General features: G+C 37.0%; 1 protein-coding gene across 3 annotated transcripts in view; it reads left to right on the forward strand.

Moving 5' to 3' along the window:
- si:dkey-192p21.6 (uncharacterized protein LOC565246 homolog) overlaps positions 1-17,752 on the forward strand; it is a 29,889-nt gene that overhangs the window by 8,298 nt on the left and 3,839 nt on the right. For 2 of the 3 annotated variants that reach the window (XM_060872626.1, XM_060872627.1), the window contains exons 8-15: positions 8,789-8,865; positions 10,101-10,131; positions 10,664-10,824; positions 13,202-13,314; positions 13,421-13,542; positions 14,400-14,523; positions 14,638-14,724; positions 15,911-15,988. In XM_060872626.1, the coding sequence (XP_060728609.1) occupies positions 8,789-8,865; positions 10,101-10,131; positions 10,664-10,824; positions 13,202-13,314; positions 13,421-13,542; positions 14,400-14,523; positions 14,638-14,724; positions 15,911-15,988 (793 nt within the window). Of the gene's footprint in view, positions 1-8,788; positions 8,866-10,100; positions 10,132-10,663; positions 10,825-13,201; positions 13,315-13,420; positions 13,543-14,399; positions 14,524-14,637; positions 14,725-15,910; positions 15,989-17,091; positions 17,508-17,752 lie in introns of those variants that run through there. The other variant, XM_060872628.1, reaches the window with a different exon arrangement.

The raw sequence follows: 17,752 nt of genomic DNA on the forward strand, positions 1-17,752 counted from the left end.
GCCACAGCAGGTCTGGTCCACATATTTGATTTGGTACAGGTTTTACACAGTAGACAAATCAAACACAACCATAGCATTTTATCAGAGATTGGGACCGGCATTAAGAGTTAGCTCTTCAGTCACTGTGCTAGCTCCCTGCCCAAGAACCAAACCTGGGCCATGGCAATGAGAGCACGAGATTCTGCTCTCTAGACACCAGAAGGTGCATGGAGATTGCTATCAGTACTGTATGTTAATTGTTTTCTCATCCAAACTGCATTTGCAAAAAGAAACTATTGGATATATCTTCAACCAAGATAGCTAAAAGGTCATAGACTGGACACATGCTCACTTGAGCCATTGTTATCTAGAGGTTGCTCGAGGCATCATCTCTAATGTCTTATGCGTCTGTGGTAGGGAACAGTGGATTGCTGTTGGCTAGGGGTGATGCGATTTAATCTGGAGGCCCAGCAGGATGTAATAGTGGCTTCAGGGCAGACACAAAGCATGTCTCTCTCGAAACAGGAAACTGTTGTGGCTTTGACCTCCCTCTTGCCTAAAATTTGATGTAATAATAGTGGCGGCATATCAGCACATATTTAACAGCCTGTGATTTTAGAGCTGGATAGGATATGAGTTCTCAGATCAGTACCTGAGTAAAAGAGATCATATGTCATTTAGCTGGAAAAATCTGCCAACAGTTATTAATGATATTTTCCGGACAATCTGAAAACAAATTTAAATCATATTTCATATTACTGGCACTTTTAAATCCAGTCTTCCCTATATAGATTAAAGCAGGGTATAAAAGCATCATCATTTGCATTTTAATGAAAGAGAAGAGTATTTCTCTATATTGTATGCGCGTATGAGTAAAACATTAAAGATTAAATCAATATTCTTAACAGGTCTGCTCTAAAATAAAATAAAATGTAAGCAGATATGACTTTTTAGAGTATTCCTGGAACACCAATTTATGTTGTTGTTTTTTTTCTAAAGGTAATTTGCTGTTTAATGTTCCAGTAACTTCTGCCATATTTTCAAAGAAAGAGTGCTTATAAAACCAGATGTTTTAATCTATCTACACCTGCTTTGCCTTCTGAAAAGCAGCAGCCCATTTTCTTTGGTTAATGGTTTTCTCTGTGTCATGCCAAATGTTGTCTTAGTGTCTAGTGTGTCAATGCTTGTGTAGTTACAAATTAACTATACATGCGACTATAATGTAGCTGATGTTACAGTTTGACATCTCATGTAAATCTTTTTCATTTTATTAACATCTATCTAACATCTATCATTTATCAGTTTTGGCTTGTGTATCCTGACATGTGACAGCTGTAAAAGGATATTATCCAGTTCCTGTGCCATTGTATTATGGGTTTTGCCAAAATATGTTCCAGGCTTTTCGAGGGATAATAGAGTGTCTTGTTAGGATACTCAAATGAAATAAGTGTGTATTTGCAAGAGCCAAAACTTGATACACATTTCAATTTACATAAGATGTACTTCTGCAATTCATATCTAGCAGTGCATACATAGTCTCACTATACAGTCGTATGCAAAAGTTTAGGAACCCCTGACAATTTCCATGATTTTCATTTATAAATATTTGTGTGTTTGGATCAGCAATTTCATTTTGATCTATCAAATAACTGAAGGACACAGTAATATTTCAGTAGTGAAATGAGGTTTATTGGATTAACAGAAAATGTGCAATATGCATCAAAAGGAAAATAGACAGGTGCATAAATTTGGCATTTGGCATTTTGTTTGGCATTTTGTTTTGATTTTCAAATCAATAATTGCCATTTTGTTGATTTGAATACCTGTAACTACTTAGCACTGATTAACTGGAACACACAATTGGTTTGGTGGCTCATTAAGCCTTGAACTTCATAGACAGGTGCATCCAATCATGAGAAAAGGTATTTAAGGCGGCCAGTTGGAAATTGTTGTTCTCTTTGACTCTCCTCTGAAGAGTGGCAACATGGAGGCCTCAAAACAACTCTCAAATGACCTGAAAACAAAGATTGTTCAACATTATGGTTTAGGGGAAGGCTACAAAAAGTTATCGCAGCGATATATATCTGTCAGTGTCCACTGTGAGGAACATAGTGAGGAAATGGAAGACCACAAGCACAGTTCTTGTTAAGGCCAGAAGTAGCAGGCCACGTAAAATATTCGAGAGGCAAAGGCGAAGGATGGTGAGAAAGGTCAAAAACAACCCACAGACCACCTCCAAAGACCTACAACATCAACTTGCTGCAGATGGTGTCACTGTGCATCATTCAACAAGTCAGCGCACTTTGCACAAGGTGAAGCTGTACGGGAAAGTGTAATGCGAAAGAAGCCTTTTCTACACACACACCACAAACTGATTTGCTTGAGGTATGCAAATGCACATTTGGACAAGCCAGCTTCATTTTGGAATAAGGTGCTGTGATGAAACAAAGATTGAGTTATTTGGTTATAACAAGGGGCGTTATGCATGGTGGCAAAAGAACACAGCATTCCAAGAAAAACACTTGCTACCCACATTAAAATTTGGTGGAGGTTCCATCATGCTGTGGGGCTGTGTGGCTGGTGCCAGTACAGGGAATCTGGGTAAAGTTGAGGGTTGCATGGATTCCACTCAATTTCAGCAGATTCTTGAGAATAATGTTGAGGAATCAGTCACAAAGTTGAAGTTGCACCAGGGCTGGATATTTCAACAAGACAACGCCCCAAAACACTTCTCAGATTCTAATCGGGCATTTATGCAGTGGAACAAGTACAATGTTCTGGAATGGCCATCCGACTCCCCAGACCTGAATATCATTGAACATCTGTGGGTGATTTGAAGCGGGCTGTCCATGCTCGGCAACCATCAAACCTAACTGAACTGGAGATGTTTAGTAAGGAGGAATGGTCCAAAATACATTTATCCAGAATCCAGACACTCATTACAGGCTATAGGAAGCGTCCAGAGGCTGTTATTTCTGCTAAAGGAGGCTCTACTAAATATTGATGTGATTTTTCTGATGGGGTGCCCAAATTTATGCACCTGTCTAATTTAGTTTTGATGCATATTGTGTATTTTCTGTTAATCCAATAAACCTCATTTCACTACTGAAATATTACTGTGTCATTCAGTTATTTGATAGATCAAAATGAAATTGCTGATCCAAACATCCAAATATTTATAAATGAAAATCATGGAAATTGTCAGGGCTTCCTAAATTTTTGCATACGACTGTAGTTACAGGTGCAATACTATGGAATGTTAATGTACTGTAATTATAGAGTAACATCTGAGTTCAAATTTCCTAGGGTGATAAACACATCATTTCACATGTTCCAAAGCACCAGCCATATCTGATCAATCTGAAAAGATAGAGAGAAATAGAGAGAGAGAAAGATTTTGGCAGTATTAAGTTGTCTTTAAATTGTTCTTCCTGTTAAGGTTTATATTATTTATTTTTAATATCCAAAGAGGTTATTTATGCTTATAACATTTATATAAAGAAGATTCTGCTGTTCATATTTTCAGTGATGAAGAGTTTTATTGGTGCCTACATTTACAACTGTTATATATTTTTTAGAATATAATACATTTGAGACTTTGCCTTATTTTTTTCCCTTCCAGGCTGATTAATATATCACCTGTCTAGCAATAAGTTAAAACTTTCTACATAAGAAGACATAAGAAATCTGTCATCTGAGCAAAGAAGCACTGCAGTCAATTTGCCAGATACCACTGACATGATGTTGATATAGTGCACTATAACTGGAGACTTTGCTGCCATTTTAATTTGTTAAAAAGGATCTGAGTTTTAATCTTGCCAGTGGAAAGCCTGTTGCCAGTTTTCTCATAATTATTATTAACCGGTTCACTGGGTTTATGCTAGATATCTGAGAAATAAGAACATAGAGTTTGTGTACAGCATATACACTTTTTTTTAACTGTTAAAATGTGGAACATGACATTTTTGTTAATTAGCAGAATTGTTTGAGATGCAGATGTTTTGTAGCTACATGGCACATGATAACTATGCACAATTTAATTGCAAAATGATTATAAAGTTGCAGCCAGAAAGGTTAAGGGCATGATATATACTCAATTAGAGATAGGATGACACATTTAATACTTGCCAATGAAATCTTGATAATACAAAGATTAATTAACAAATTTAAAGTCATTTCTCCTGGTGAAATGGTTGCTTTTTCACATTATCACTTTAGTCCCATTGTAAATGAAGGTTGCAAGAAATTTTGTTTCATGTTTTAATTTGAAGCCAATTACAACGAGTTAATATATGCGACCTAGTCATTAATGCTATCAGCAGTGAGATTTTGAACCCACTAACTTCTGGTCATTAACAAGAAGCTTGATCATTGAGCTACTACTGCCTAAAATCCTAGTCTTATACTGACCACTTATTGCTAGTTTGGGTTTTGGACTTTATATGTTATTTTATTGTATGTTACTTTAGTGATATTGATTATAATACTTAGCATTCCAAGTTACAGTCTGAATGAATGTTCCCTCTTAAGCCTGCCTTAGGATGGGCTTCAAAATACATCCAAATGAATTGTTCCAACTTTATTTCAGCTGTATGTCCTTTCTGAAACTTGCCTTAAATTCTAGGTATTCTTCTCATAAATGAGACCCTGACAAAGTTAATTGTTTAATCTATTAGAAGTGATTTCTTCAACATAAAGCATAACATTTTGTCAGACACCAGGAAGCTTTTAATTAAAATGATAGGCTCCTATACTGCTGAAATCTGCTTGAGTCTCATCTGGAAAACGACTTAACCTTTGTCTTTGTTACTATGGTTACTAATGGATGGAGTCACAAATTGTGAGTGAGTGTGTATGTGTGTGCACATGTGGGAGAGAGTGAGAGAAAGAAACCGAGAAAGAGAGCAAGAGAGATCTGTCATACTTAATAGTCCTCTTTGGAAGATGGCAAACGATTAAAATCTTGTATCAGCAGGTTAGGCCTAAAAGGGGCAGTAATGGTCTCTGTTCTGATCTCTTAATTGAATTTCATAAGGAAAAACAAGGGAGGGCCAGTACAGATACAGTAAGCTTTATCACTGAGTCTATTCTGGGGCTTTTCTCTGATCTCTTTGTGGTACTTAAAAAGCGTCTGATGGACAAATTCCAGAGAGAACAAACCACATGAACCATAATCTTGACACTGGAAGTCTTACACTTGGGATATTATTGGTTGTGTTGTAATGGTGGATATAATGCTCTTCAGTGTACAGAGAATTTGCATGTAAACAAAACATACATTTTGAAGAAGCATAGAAACGAAAGCTGCTAATTTAATGTAGTGTTCACTACACTGCCACTTGGGCACCATGTACTAAGCTACATGTCTTTAATAAATTACAGCAGAGAGCTTTAGTCAGCGATTCTGTGTGAGGAGATTCAGAGGGCAAGCATTCATTTCCTGAGTGATTCATAATACATAGATTGCATTACCTTACAGTGCATTTTTCACACAATATATAAAACAGAAGTGTTTACCCTTAGCTTTCAATTCTGAAATGCGACGGTATCTTGGTTATTACTTTCTATAGAGAAGTGAACATTATACTCGTTCCTTATTGTTGTAGACATTTCCGAAAGACTGATGAATCCTTTCTAAAACTGTGTTTTGCTTGATGTGTTGTTGGAAGCATTGAAATATGTTTGTGCATTACATCACTTTTGGTTGAAGCCACATTCAAGCAATTCAAACCAACAAAGTGGCAGACAGGGAGTTGTCAAAAGCACTAAAAGCAGCGGTTTGGAGACTGTTTTCTTGAAAAATTCATAAATGGTAAAAGACAATAATCAAATTTGAAGCTCAGTAAACGTATTGATTTTGCATTAATAGCAGATAATAGCTAGAAAAAAACACATTTTGGCTCACAGTGGTGCTATCATATTTAAATAAATGAAGCATGTGAAATAAGGTTAACTCTGTTTTAGAGGTTTCAGTTTTCATCATATATATGATGTAAACATATTGGTACAAACAATATTGACATACTTATAAACATACCTAGATATACACAGACAGTAAGACTTTATTTAGTCAGTCTGATTTAGATCAACAAGTCAACAAAGTTATTTAACATTTCATAATATCATGAAATCAAAATTTTTAACATTATTTTTTTCACTTTCATTATCTGCTTTATCCTGGTGATAGTGGATCCCGAGACAATCTTATTAAAACTGGTTGCAAAGTGAAGAGTATTCACCCCAGATGGGATGCCAGTTCATGCACAGGGCATCATGCACATACACATTCACACCAACCACCAATTTAACTTAGGACTGGATTTGAAATTATGACTACAATACAGACAAGTTGAATATTTACTGAAAATCAATAGCCAAAAACCTGGACCATCCAAAAGGAAAAGATCATATAAATTATTATGGTGTCTGAAATATGTCCAACTATTATATTTGACATTAATATTTGTTTAATATTAATATTTGATTAAATGCTGGAAGTGCTGAATCACAGTTGTATTGTATATACAGTGGATATAAAAAGTGTACACACACTGTTTAAATAGCAAGTTTTTGTGATATAAAAAAAATAAAGCATAATAACTCATGTATTTTTTTTTCCTTTTATGTGATATAGCAACCAGCAAAATCCAAGTTAAAACCAAATAGAAATATTTTAAGCAACAAATGACAACCTGGTTACATAAGCATTTGAATAATACTTTGTTAAAGCTAATTTTGCTTGTAATGCAGCACTCAGTCTTAGTCTTTAAGTAAGTGTCAAACACCTTATTTGGCAATTTTAGTTCACTCTACCCTGCAAAAATGCTCTACATCTGTAGAGTGCCATTCCATAACATCTATATTCATTGATTCATTCTTCTGAAACCATTTCTTTGTTGACTTGGATTTCTTAGATTTTTTTCCATCTTCATCTGTCTAACAGATGGCTTCAGATTTTGCTCCAAAACAGATGACCATACTACTCTTACTACCATATAGCCAATACATTTGAACAGAGTAATCAGTATTTGGCAGATATTTCTAAGGCTCCTTTAATGTAGGTCTTTTGGCAGCATCCCTGATAAGTTTTCTTCCATTTTGATTGAATGTAATGTTTGTTTTTAATGGTGAACGTCTCAATATTCCATGTAATGTTTTAAAATTCTTTTATATCTTTCTTTTACATGAATTGTGCAAGCTCCTCAGAAGAAGATGTTTAGATGATAATCATACAGAATTTGTATCTGGCTTTGTAGACGCCAACATTCTGTTTTCCTATTCATGTCACGGACGCGGGATAAAAACGGACCCAAATGCAGGACAGCTTAACGAAAAACAGGATTTATTAACTTGAAAAACAGGATTTATTAACTTAAAAAACACTAAACAGAACAAAGACAAACCAGACGAGGACAACAGAGGATTCCGTGCTGCACAAGGCAACGCGGATCAAATAAATAGACAAGACAATCATTTAGACATAAGGGACAGGTGTGCAGAGGTGGGGAGGAAAGGACAAGGGCGGGGCAGACACGTGAACACGAAACATAAACAAAAGGCACATGGCCAAAGTCCAGGCAGAGTCCTGACAATTTAAGCTTAGACAAAAATTTATAAAATTTAATGCGGCATTGAGCTTTCGAGCCACATGCACCAGATTCGGATATGTTGTAGACCCCAGTCTGAAGTTTGTTGCTATTACTTTTCTAAGCGATCCGAGTACCGGTACTTCCAGTACCGGGTCTCAAATTGGCCTTTTTCCCATAGACTCCATTATAAACTTTGGAGGTTTATAACTCGGCAAGCTTTCGAACTATCTACACCAAACTCGGCCAGCTCCTTTAGGGTGATACTCTGAACAAACTTTTAAATTGGTGTACCGACTGGCCTTTCGGTTGTGCTGCAGCCCCGCCCCCAAATTATGCAAAATCAAAAAACTTTTTACAACATGGAAATGTGACATATCAAAACACTCAGATCAATGAGGGGAACTTCCTCACGGGTATTCTGATGACATCACATGCTCGTCTCCACTTGCCTCCAAATGTTTTGGCACCCTAGCTCTCCACTAGATTTCACAAGTTTTATGTCCACTTGTGTCATGAGGCAGGACAGAAACGGACTCAAACGCGGGATAGCAAAACAAACGGGGTTTAATAACAAAGGGAACACTAAACAACACACGGACTAAAGACAGGACAAGACAACAGTGGATTCCGTGCTGAGGCAACGCGGCACGCGGCACAGTTAAATACACAGGGTAATCACAATAGGGAACAGGTGTGTAGACAGGGAGGAGCAGACGAAGGTAGGGCAGACATGTGACGAGGAACGTAAACAGATGCACGTGGCCAAAGTCCGGGCTGAGTCCTAACAACTTGCCTCCAAAAGTAACACTGACCCTTATGTCCACTTGCCTCCAAAAAGCACCGGCCTTTTCGAATACTTGCCTCGTCAAAGCCAACATCAAAGTTTGTTGCGACGAACTTTATAAATCTAGTTATATGTTTTTTTTTCTTTTTCTTATTTCCTAGAACCGTTTATATTCGATTTTCACCCTAAAAGTTTTTTTGATTTTTATATCACCTTAAAGGTGGAAGACATGATTTATTTTTGCATCATAATAACCTACTATTTTAACCAGAGTTTGAAGACTTTTGATATCCACTATAGGCATAAATGTAATATCAAATTATTTACAGCATGAAGCTGAAAATATGTATGTCCTTTTGAGAATGACATATTGCAGTTAAAAATAAGGTGGTAATCTATTTTTTGGTGCTTGTGTATGTTTGTGATGTGTCTGTAGCTTCTCTATAACCCTGATGGTGTTTGTGAACTATGGAGGTGGAGGATATTGGTTCTTTCAGCATGCACCATGGAATGGTTAAGTATAATTAAGTATGATATTATAGATAGTATTAATAATATGTGTCTGTGTGTCAAGCTTAGCTGTCTTAGGTAAATCGTTAAGAAGTTAAATCCATTGTCAATTTGGAAGTATCTTTTATGCGATTTGAGGTCTTTTACTGTTCAGAAAGTGGTGATGTAGACTGTAGAATAAAAGCACTACAGTGATAATGAACAGTATGTAAAAGAGCAGTAGTGGCTGCGGTGACAAACTGCACTATTTATAAGCAGTGTAGCAATAATGCACACTATTTAAAAGCACTGCAGTGATGATCTAGACTATTTAAAAGCACTGCGGTGAAGTACACTATTTATAAGCACTGTAGTGATGGTGTACATTATTTGAAAGCACTGTGGTGATGTACACTATCAGCAATGTTTTGATTTATGTTTTTAAAGGCACTGCAGTGATGGTTTTACACTATTTAAACAAAATTCATATTTTTGCTTTGAACTGCAAAGTCAATATGATTTTACAATCACGGCTTAGGTTTCAGTTTGGACTGATTTCCTGTCCTGCAGTAATTGTTATACTTTCTAGGAATGTCACTGATACTTCCGTTAATCTACTGATTTAATCCAGTGAAGCCACTGTTTTCCTCAGAATTAAATAACCAATGTTTACTGATTGGAAACAAATCTGAAAAATATTTCTTGTTGATTAGATTGTTATCACTGCTATCTTCCTCTTCTTCTCCTTGTACCTTTCCTTCTACGTCTCCTACTCCACCTGTTTCATCACATCTTCATTATCGATGTCTGTCCACTTCTAGTCAAAGGTTTGTCCTGAAGATAAATATCTGTAATCGTCCTCACAGGATTAACTCTGGATGCATGTTTAATTTTTAATGGGGATCATTACAAAGTGCATCTGCAGGAGTAGTCATAGTGTAATGAACCCAGTGTAAAGCTCCCTGTATATCTTTTAGCATTAACAATATGAACATGCTATGAATAATGCCATTCAGTTAGAATAGATAGCAGTGGTAATATGGATGTCATTAATGTTTGATGCCCTTAGACCGGTTGTCTGATTGTAATTCAGTTAGTTAAAGGATAATACATGCTATTCATAGAACTCCATCTTTTTGCTTTATTCACATTTCCCCAAATTGTGAGTATTCAATCAGTGTTTGTGTGTGGTGTGTGTGTGTGTGTGTGTCTGTGTGTGTGTGTGTGTGTATGTGTGTGTGTGTTTTTGCATTTCACAGGCCTTACCATAGCCGATCTTGTAATGCCCTGGTAAGCTTCCAGCAAGTACTTAATAAATCAATACAGAATGATTACTTTCCATTTTCTGATTATACGGAAGATGTGGAATAAGGTCCAGAAGCTAAATCTCTCTACAAAATGATTCAATTCCAGACCTTTTTCACACTGCAGTATGGTACACATACCACCCATTAATCCATTTTCTCCACCGTGAACATTAAGCCTGAAACATTGAAATAAAGGCCAGTTTTTGGGTGCAGGAATTTGAAGCAAGTCGCCATGCACTAATTTATATATATATTAAATGAAGAATAGGAAATGGCACTTCTAGCACTTCAGGATAATCTGTGTTGCAATACTTTTGTAGCTTTTATCCACTTCAGCTAACACACAAAATATTGAATATTAAGTAATGAATTAACATGCAGGAGAGTTTAAAAAAACAACTACAACTAAAAATCTAATAGCATTATCTTGTAGCTGAATACTGAAACAGTACAGCTTTTGTGGTATCAATTGGTTGCAATAAATATAAAGAATACATTTTGTTCTTTTTGTCCAGGTTTGTATTCATCATAGGGACATCTGTAATGTTAGCATTTAGTTCTATGCGAAGGAAAGGTGTGACAAGGTTCCAACTTTTGCGCAAACTGAGCTGGAGAACAGTGGTGCTGATGCTCATCGGATTCTGCTTTATTAACTACAGCCCCAGAGATGGTTTACGTGAGTAACACATAAAATCATAATCCAGTTCACTCAACAACCACTTTATTACAAACACCATCTTCATCTTCATGCACACATCTTCACATTCATGCAGTTACTTAATAAAATAACGAGGATAGTACAGGCAAGTTCATGTTTACATCAAACATCAGAACAGGGGAAAAAATCTCAGTGAATATGGGAGTTTTTTCTTGATGCCAGATTTCGTGATGGTTTGACTATTTCCAAAACTGCTCATCTCTCAGGATCTTAACACACACAAATCTAGAGTTGAAACAGATTGGTGCCAGAAAGAATTCACTTTCCTTTTTGATAAGAGAGGTCAAAGGAGAATGTGCCACTCTGTTATGAAGGCTGCAGAAACTCACATAATCACTCTTTACAACCACAATGGGCAGAAAAGCATCTGAGAATGCACAACAGTAAGACTGCAGAAGACCACATCAGGTTCCTCTTCGGTTAGTGGTGCATAATTTACAGAAAAATCTAATCCCCTTGATTCTGTTCAGGTGTAAAATAGTTAAAGGTCCCCAAAGAGTCCTTTTCCTGTGATATAGCATATCCTAAATGTCAAGTTCTCAGATACTGTATAATACATATAGTGTAAAATGCCAGAGCTTCAGATTGCCCTTCACACAATGCACAGTACCTTCACACAATGCACCAAACTCGAATGCAGGAGATGTGTTGTGTAATACTAATGCGTGTAAGACTAGGGGTTTAATGTAATTCCTACAGACTGTGCTATACATCAGTTCAGCCAAATAGAATGAAGAAGAAAACATCTGACAGTAATAAAATTAAATAGCTAACATATATAGAACACGATCTATAAGGAGCAATGTGACATTATTAAACCCATGACAACATTAAGTAAGAAAAGCAGTCAGGTTGCTGCTTGTACATTAGCCTCACTAATGTTTGTGTAGATGTATCTGTAACTAGGTTAAACTAAATATTGTTATACTTTCCATCATATCAAGGGACCACTAACTGAGGTGCATAGTGTAAAATCAAGCCTGCTTTTATGCCCAATTAGGAGCGATCGAGTTTCACAGTGCCAGCTGGACATTTTTTCTACGGAACTTTGTGTAATAGAATTAAAGCTGTTATCATAAATAGCAGAATTCTCCCACCTGAATCGTCACTTTTATCTAATGCCCGAGTACTTCATGGAAATTATGAAATACTCGTCAATAGCATCAAACACCACATAAGCATAGTATAGGGTTGCTGATACAGTGGATTATTTTCCTGTCAGACCCAGTTCAGGCAAAGATGCACGTCTAGGGGCTTGATTTACAGAAAAGCAATAATGGTGGCATAAGCATTATTACAGAACAGCGGCCCAGTGAACGTTCATCAAGTTCCTGACAGTTACATGTCTCCTAGCCAATAACATGGGAGCATGGACTATGGCAGAGATGTACTGATCGCTTCCTGGCAATATATAATGAATATATATATGAACAGAATAATGTTATCTGTGTTCCGAGATGCCAGATGTATTGCCTTGATGAAAGAATTTTGTAGATAGTATATCAAATGCATCATAATAGGAATCTGTCACCTTTGTATGACTAATAATAATAATAATAATAATAATAATAATAACAATAATAATAATAAGACACATTTAAAGAAACATAATGCTGCCTTTAACCTCCACCTCTTAATCGACTTTAGAGCTCATGATTCAGTAAGATAGGATAAAGTGGAAAGTACATTTCCTTCGAAAAGCACGGCTGTGTGTTTTAACTAAAAGCTACCATCAGTCACTGAATTCACTTCCTCTCATGCTGCAGCGAGGTGAAGTGTTTCCGCTTCTTATTTGATTTGTTGGATCGATGATTGGGATTATATTGTTTCACACGGTCCTCCTCTATGTGCCACAAAGAGGTTTTCAATTAACTAAATGCACAGATTAGCATCAATCTTCTTGTCTGTGTCCGATCTTCAGCACCCCTCAGCCTCAAATAAGTGTGATTAGTTTCCGCCAGGCAGGTCACACCTCTGTATTGACAGTCAGAGTCCTCAACTCTGATACTCTAGAGTGCTAATAGCCATGTTATCTTGAAGTCTCATGCCCATTTATTTCTGGGACAGGCTCCGGAACAGCCGCAACCCTAACCAGGACGTGATCACTGAAAATGAATGAATGAATGAATAAATGAATTGATGGATGGATGGAGGGATGGATGGAAGGATGGGCGGGTGGATGGACGGACGAACTAATGCAAAATGTTTACTTTTATTAAATATAGAGTTTATTAAATTAATCTCTTAATTTTAAATAAATGGTGAGACTCTCTAGAGATTAAGGAAGACAGAACACACAACTTCGAGCTTATAGTGCATCTATTTTGTGTGCAAGTCTCATGGTCCTGGCTGCGGATACCTGGAGTACTTCAGCGTCTGGCTTTCACCTACTTCGTCCTGTCACTGATGCAGATGTTCTCTCCCTTCCAAGAGATCCCATCAAGTCAGGTGCACAAGCATCAGTAGTTGTGAACTTTCTGAATACTCAAGCACAACACACAACACTAAAACTTTAACACTCCGAAATGTCAATTGAAATCACTGACTTTTCCAGATCTTCTGGTGGAGCCCTGTTCAGGATGTGGTGCTTTATTGGCCTGAGTGGATTTTTATTTTGCTGCTGGAGACGTTGTGGCTGTGTGTCACCTTCCTGCTGCCTGTGCCCAACTGCCCTACGTGAGTTGCAGAAACTCCACAGAAACACATGCATAAATCTCAGATGCAGTAAAACATTTGTGAGCATAATGCACTTCTGACACATGTTTAATCTACATCCTTGAGCTTGATCCTAATGTAATATTATCATGGTATTATTCATATATCACGTTAACATTGTTAACTGGGTGACAGGTACGTCACTATCACTGTTCATCAACGTCAAAGCGTAATGCCCCTTTAAGCTAACGTGTCTTGAATAATGCTTTTGTATTTTGTGTGGACATAAAGGTATACACAGTTATGGCTTGATTTGTGTGTTTGTGTGTGTGAAAGAGAGAAATAGAGAGAGAGAGAGAGAGAAAGACAGAGAGAGAAATAGAGAGAGAGAGAGAGAGAGAGAGAGAGAGAGAGAGAGCATGCAGGCTGGCATGTTCTGCAGCTCTTATGAGACACTCCTGATGATTTATGAGTGTGTGGCAAATGCTTCAGAGGGAATAATTAGCCAATCTCAGTCTGTCATGTGCACTAAAAGGAAGCAAAGGCAGAGGATCCATCTTCCTCTATTTTCCTTTATGTTTTTCTCTTTTGTTTTTTTTTTTTTGGTTCACCAATTTAATTATTCTATTTTTTCTCATCTCCTATTCTTCCTTTTTTATATACGTTCTCATTCTGTCTGACCCTATAAAGGCACTGACACGCATGCAGACGGCTTACTATCTTCAGAAATGGATACGTTTTCTGCATCTCATTTTTGTCCAGAATATAATATATAAATATTCAATCGCTACTCTTCAAGTAACAGCGCTTAATTGAGAAAATGACTACATTCTATTTTGGTGTGGTCAAGCACTGAATTCTATACCTGCTTCCTACAGTGGGTATTTAGGAGCTGGAGGTATAGGAGATAATGGTCTGTACCCAAACTGCACAGGAGGGGCTGCTGCATATATAGATAGGTGGTTATTAGGAAACAATATCTACTGGCACCCAACATGCAAGGTAAGATTAAGTCCCCACAAAAAAGGAGGACACATAGATCTACTCTGTATTCTATTAGCCAGAGAGAAATTACAAAAGTTTTATGTTTACTGTAATTATTTTTAATCCTCACAGGCTTTGTATCAAACAACTCAGCCATTTGACCCTGAAGGAGTCCTAGGTACTATTAATTCTATTGTCATGGGATTCATAGGCATGCAAGTAAGTTACTTTCACAGACTTGTAACAGAAACTACAAGAAATGTAATCTGTACCTTAAATTACATACGCTACATTCAGTATGTACTTAATCTTCCCAATTTTCAAATATACTCTGCACTGTGGCTGCTCAGAGTTTTTGCACTTATCCAAAGGGGAGTCGTTTCCCTTAATCACTCCCTGTTCATGTATGAATTTAAAACCTTTAATTTATAATAATTTTTCTTTTTTTTGTCAGTACATCAGTATTTCCTTTTAAATGTTAGGCCCTACTATGCCATTTGAAACACCTTTATCAGTTTAGTGCTGAATTGCTTCCTCTTCTGTAAAGACATGGTCAATATTTGTGAATAACATCTTTAATTTCCTGCTCATACCCCACCACATGAAAGAGCCTAACATTGTTATTACAGGTGACCGGGGCTGGACTAATTACACAGATGCACAGCTGCTTCCTCTCAGGGAAACAGACCATGTTTAGTGTAGTATAGTATACTATAGCACTGTCTATCAGACAACCAAAACTTTTCTCACCCCTTGGTAGTGGCATTGCTCTTGAGGGGTGGGAACTTGCCGTGCAAACCTGGACACATTGCTCTCTTCCCTGAGGGCGGAGATGAAAAACAGTTAGAGGCAAGTCCGTCAATCAACACGCCTTAGAGAACACGGCAGGTGTCGGCCCTTGGCGCTTGTGTCCATCCTCTAGCGTGTCCTCGGCTGAGCCACATTCGTCATCACTAGCTTAATCAGTAAGCGTGGAGAGCAGTGAAACCCGACCTCTGTGTCAGGGACATAACCAGCACATCCGCTAGCAGCCTTACCAAATCCACCATTATACGAGTGAAGCATTCAGGCTAACCCTGTAGTCCAGCATTCAGGGCCACGATGTGGGATTCTGGTTTTAGTGGAATTTAGATTTACACTGTTTGAGCTTTAGAGTATGCCAATCAAACAGTGTATTAATTGCATATTAGTTGATGTTTTGTCAATGGAGTCTAGTGAATGGTTTAGTGAGTTCACAACAGAATCTACAGCATTGAATTAACACCTACATGGTTCATTTAATTCCATCTGGACTGGGATTATTGCCTTGTAAGATAAAAACACTACATTATACTACAGTATAACCGTCTATCTATAAGCATTTATATAAGATCTGAGTGCTAAACTATAAAATACCTTTCTACAGGCAGGAAAAATTTTCCTTTTCTACCGCAAAATGAACAAGAAGATCATCATACGATTCACAATCTGGGCTGTCATCCTGGTATGTTGTTAATATTATAAAGTCATTATAATGCACATTATTCTTTGCAGTAAAAAAACAAAACAATATAGTGTTTGGATGCAATTTAACTTTTCTTTCTTTCTTTCTTTCTTTCTTTCTTTCTTTCTTTCTTTCTTTCTTTCTTTCATTCTTTTTTCTAGCATAGCATTAAAAGCTTTAAATTTCCAAAGAAAACTTTTTCAATTTAAAAATGTGAAACTCGTAGCAGCTTAAATACATACAGCAAGACGAAAAGTCTATATCTAGTCTGTACTATGACACCTTTGTAGTATACAAGTGTTATATTGCATGTAGTTGCAGACAGTTAATAAAATAGGTAGGCGACATATGATCTGTCACTACATGCATGGAATGGGTTCCCAGGCAGAGACTACTATCCGAGCTCTCTTGGGACTGGACCGGATGACTCGCGTAGCTTATGGGTCTCTAGCATATTAACTGTTAAGGTTACATATTAATTACACATCATGTAAAGATGACAATCCAATGCCATACAGTTTTATTGTTCATAACATTTGTATGCTTACTTGGATATTTTTTATCCTATAAGTCAGATGGATATACATTATAGTTACATTATTACAATCAAAGATGTTCCTAATAATCAAGATATTCAAGAAAATAAACTTATAACAGATGTTGGCACATGCTGTTTACTTTGCTCATTTAAAATAATTAGATGGGCTTAATTATGGGAAGAAAATTGTGGCTTTGGGAATGAAAGCTCCATTTGGGTGGTCTGTATGGAGACATAAGCCAGGGTGGTGGTGTGGTGCAGGAGGGCATTTTAAACCTCTGTCCCCTGGGGGTTATGTGAGATGTCATCTTCTCAGAGAGCCTCCTGGACTAAGAAGACAGCAGGGTTCACACAGTAATGTTTAGCTGTAACTTGGTTCATTTAGAAGCATCTGGGCATATTACCATGTGTACACAAGCGTGTACACAATGTCTTTCTCATGCTGATTGTACTTATTTGTATTTCAGCCATCAACTCAAACATCCAAGTCTAATATCAGAGTACATTTTTGTGTCCAATAGAGTCTCCACTTAAGAGCCATGGAATATTGGGTTGTGTGTTGCAGGAAAATCCTGCTGCTGACTTGTTTTGGGGTCTGGTAGCAGAGTTTCTGGAATGGACTCTCAAGAGAGCACATGTGCTGATTGAAGGCTTTTGTCTGGCAGACTCAAGACATTGGCTTCAACAGCACAGTGACCAGAGGGAACCTCAGCCAACCTCAGTGTTTTAGTTATATGAACATTATCAAATTGATTTTGTGTGAACTTAGGGAAGCAATGAAATCTGCAATATTTTCTATAATTGTTTTACCATCTTTTATAGCTTATAATTTAATTTAAAAAATAATAAAACTTTGTTATTCATTATGCAGTTGAGTTTTAACCTCGTAACTAAATTCAATGGAACACCAAAAAATCTTTGATAAATTGCTAATGAAAATAGGCAGGTATGAAAAAATGTAAATCATTTACAGTAACTACATATGGATTGCCAGGAAAGTGATTTTGAAACCCTGGCTCAGGTTCCTCAAAGATGTTTTGTTCAGGATCTTGCTTGATGCTCTCTTAGGAACATTGTTATTCAGGATTTAACAACTGGAATTTATCTGGAGACATTAAACTGTTTTCAGACATTGAGCTCTAAACAGCAGTAGGTCTGAAATTCAGATTAAATATTTCATTCAGTATTGTAGAGTGTTAGATGTACTATGTATTATTTGCAGCTGT

The sequence above is a fragment of the Tachysurus vachellii genome, chromosome 6, assembly GCF_030014155.1.
Source record: "Tachysurus vachellii isolate PV-2020 chromosome 6, HZAU_Pvac_v1, whole genome shotgun sequence".
Classification (NCBI taxonomy): domain Eukaryota; kingdom Metazoa; phylum Chordata; class Actinopteri; order Siluriformes; family Bagridae; genus Tachysurus; species Tachysurus vachellii.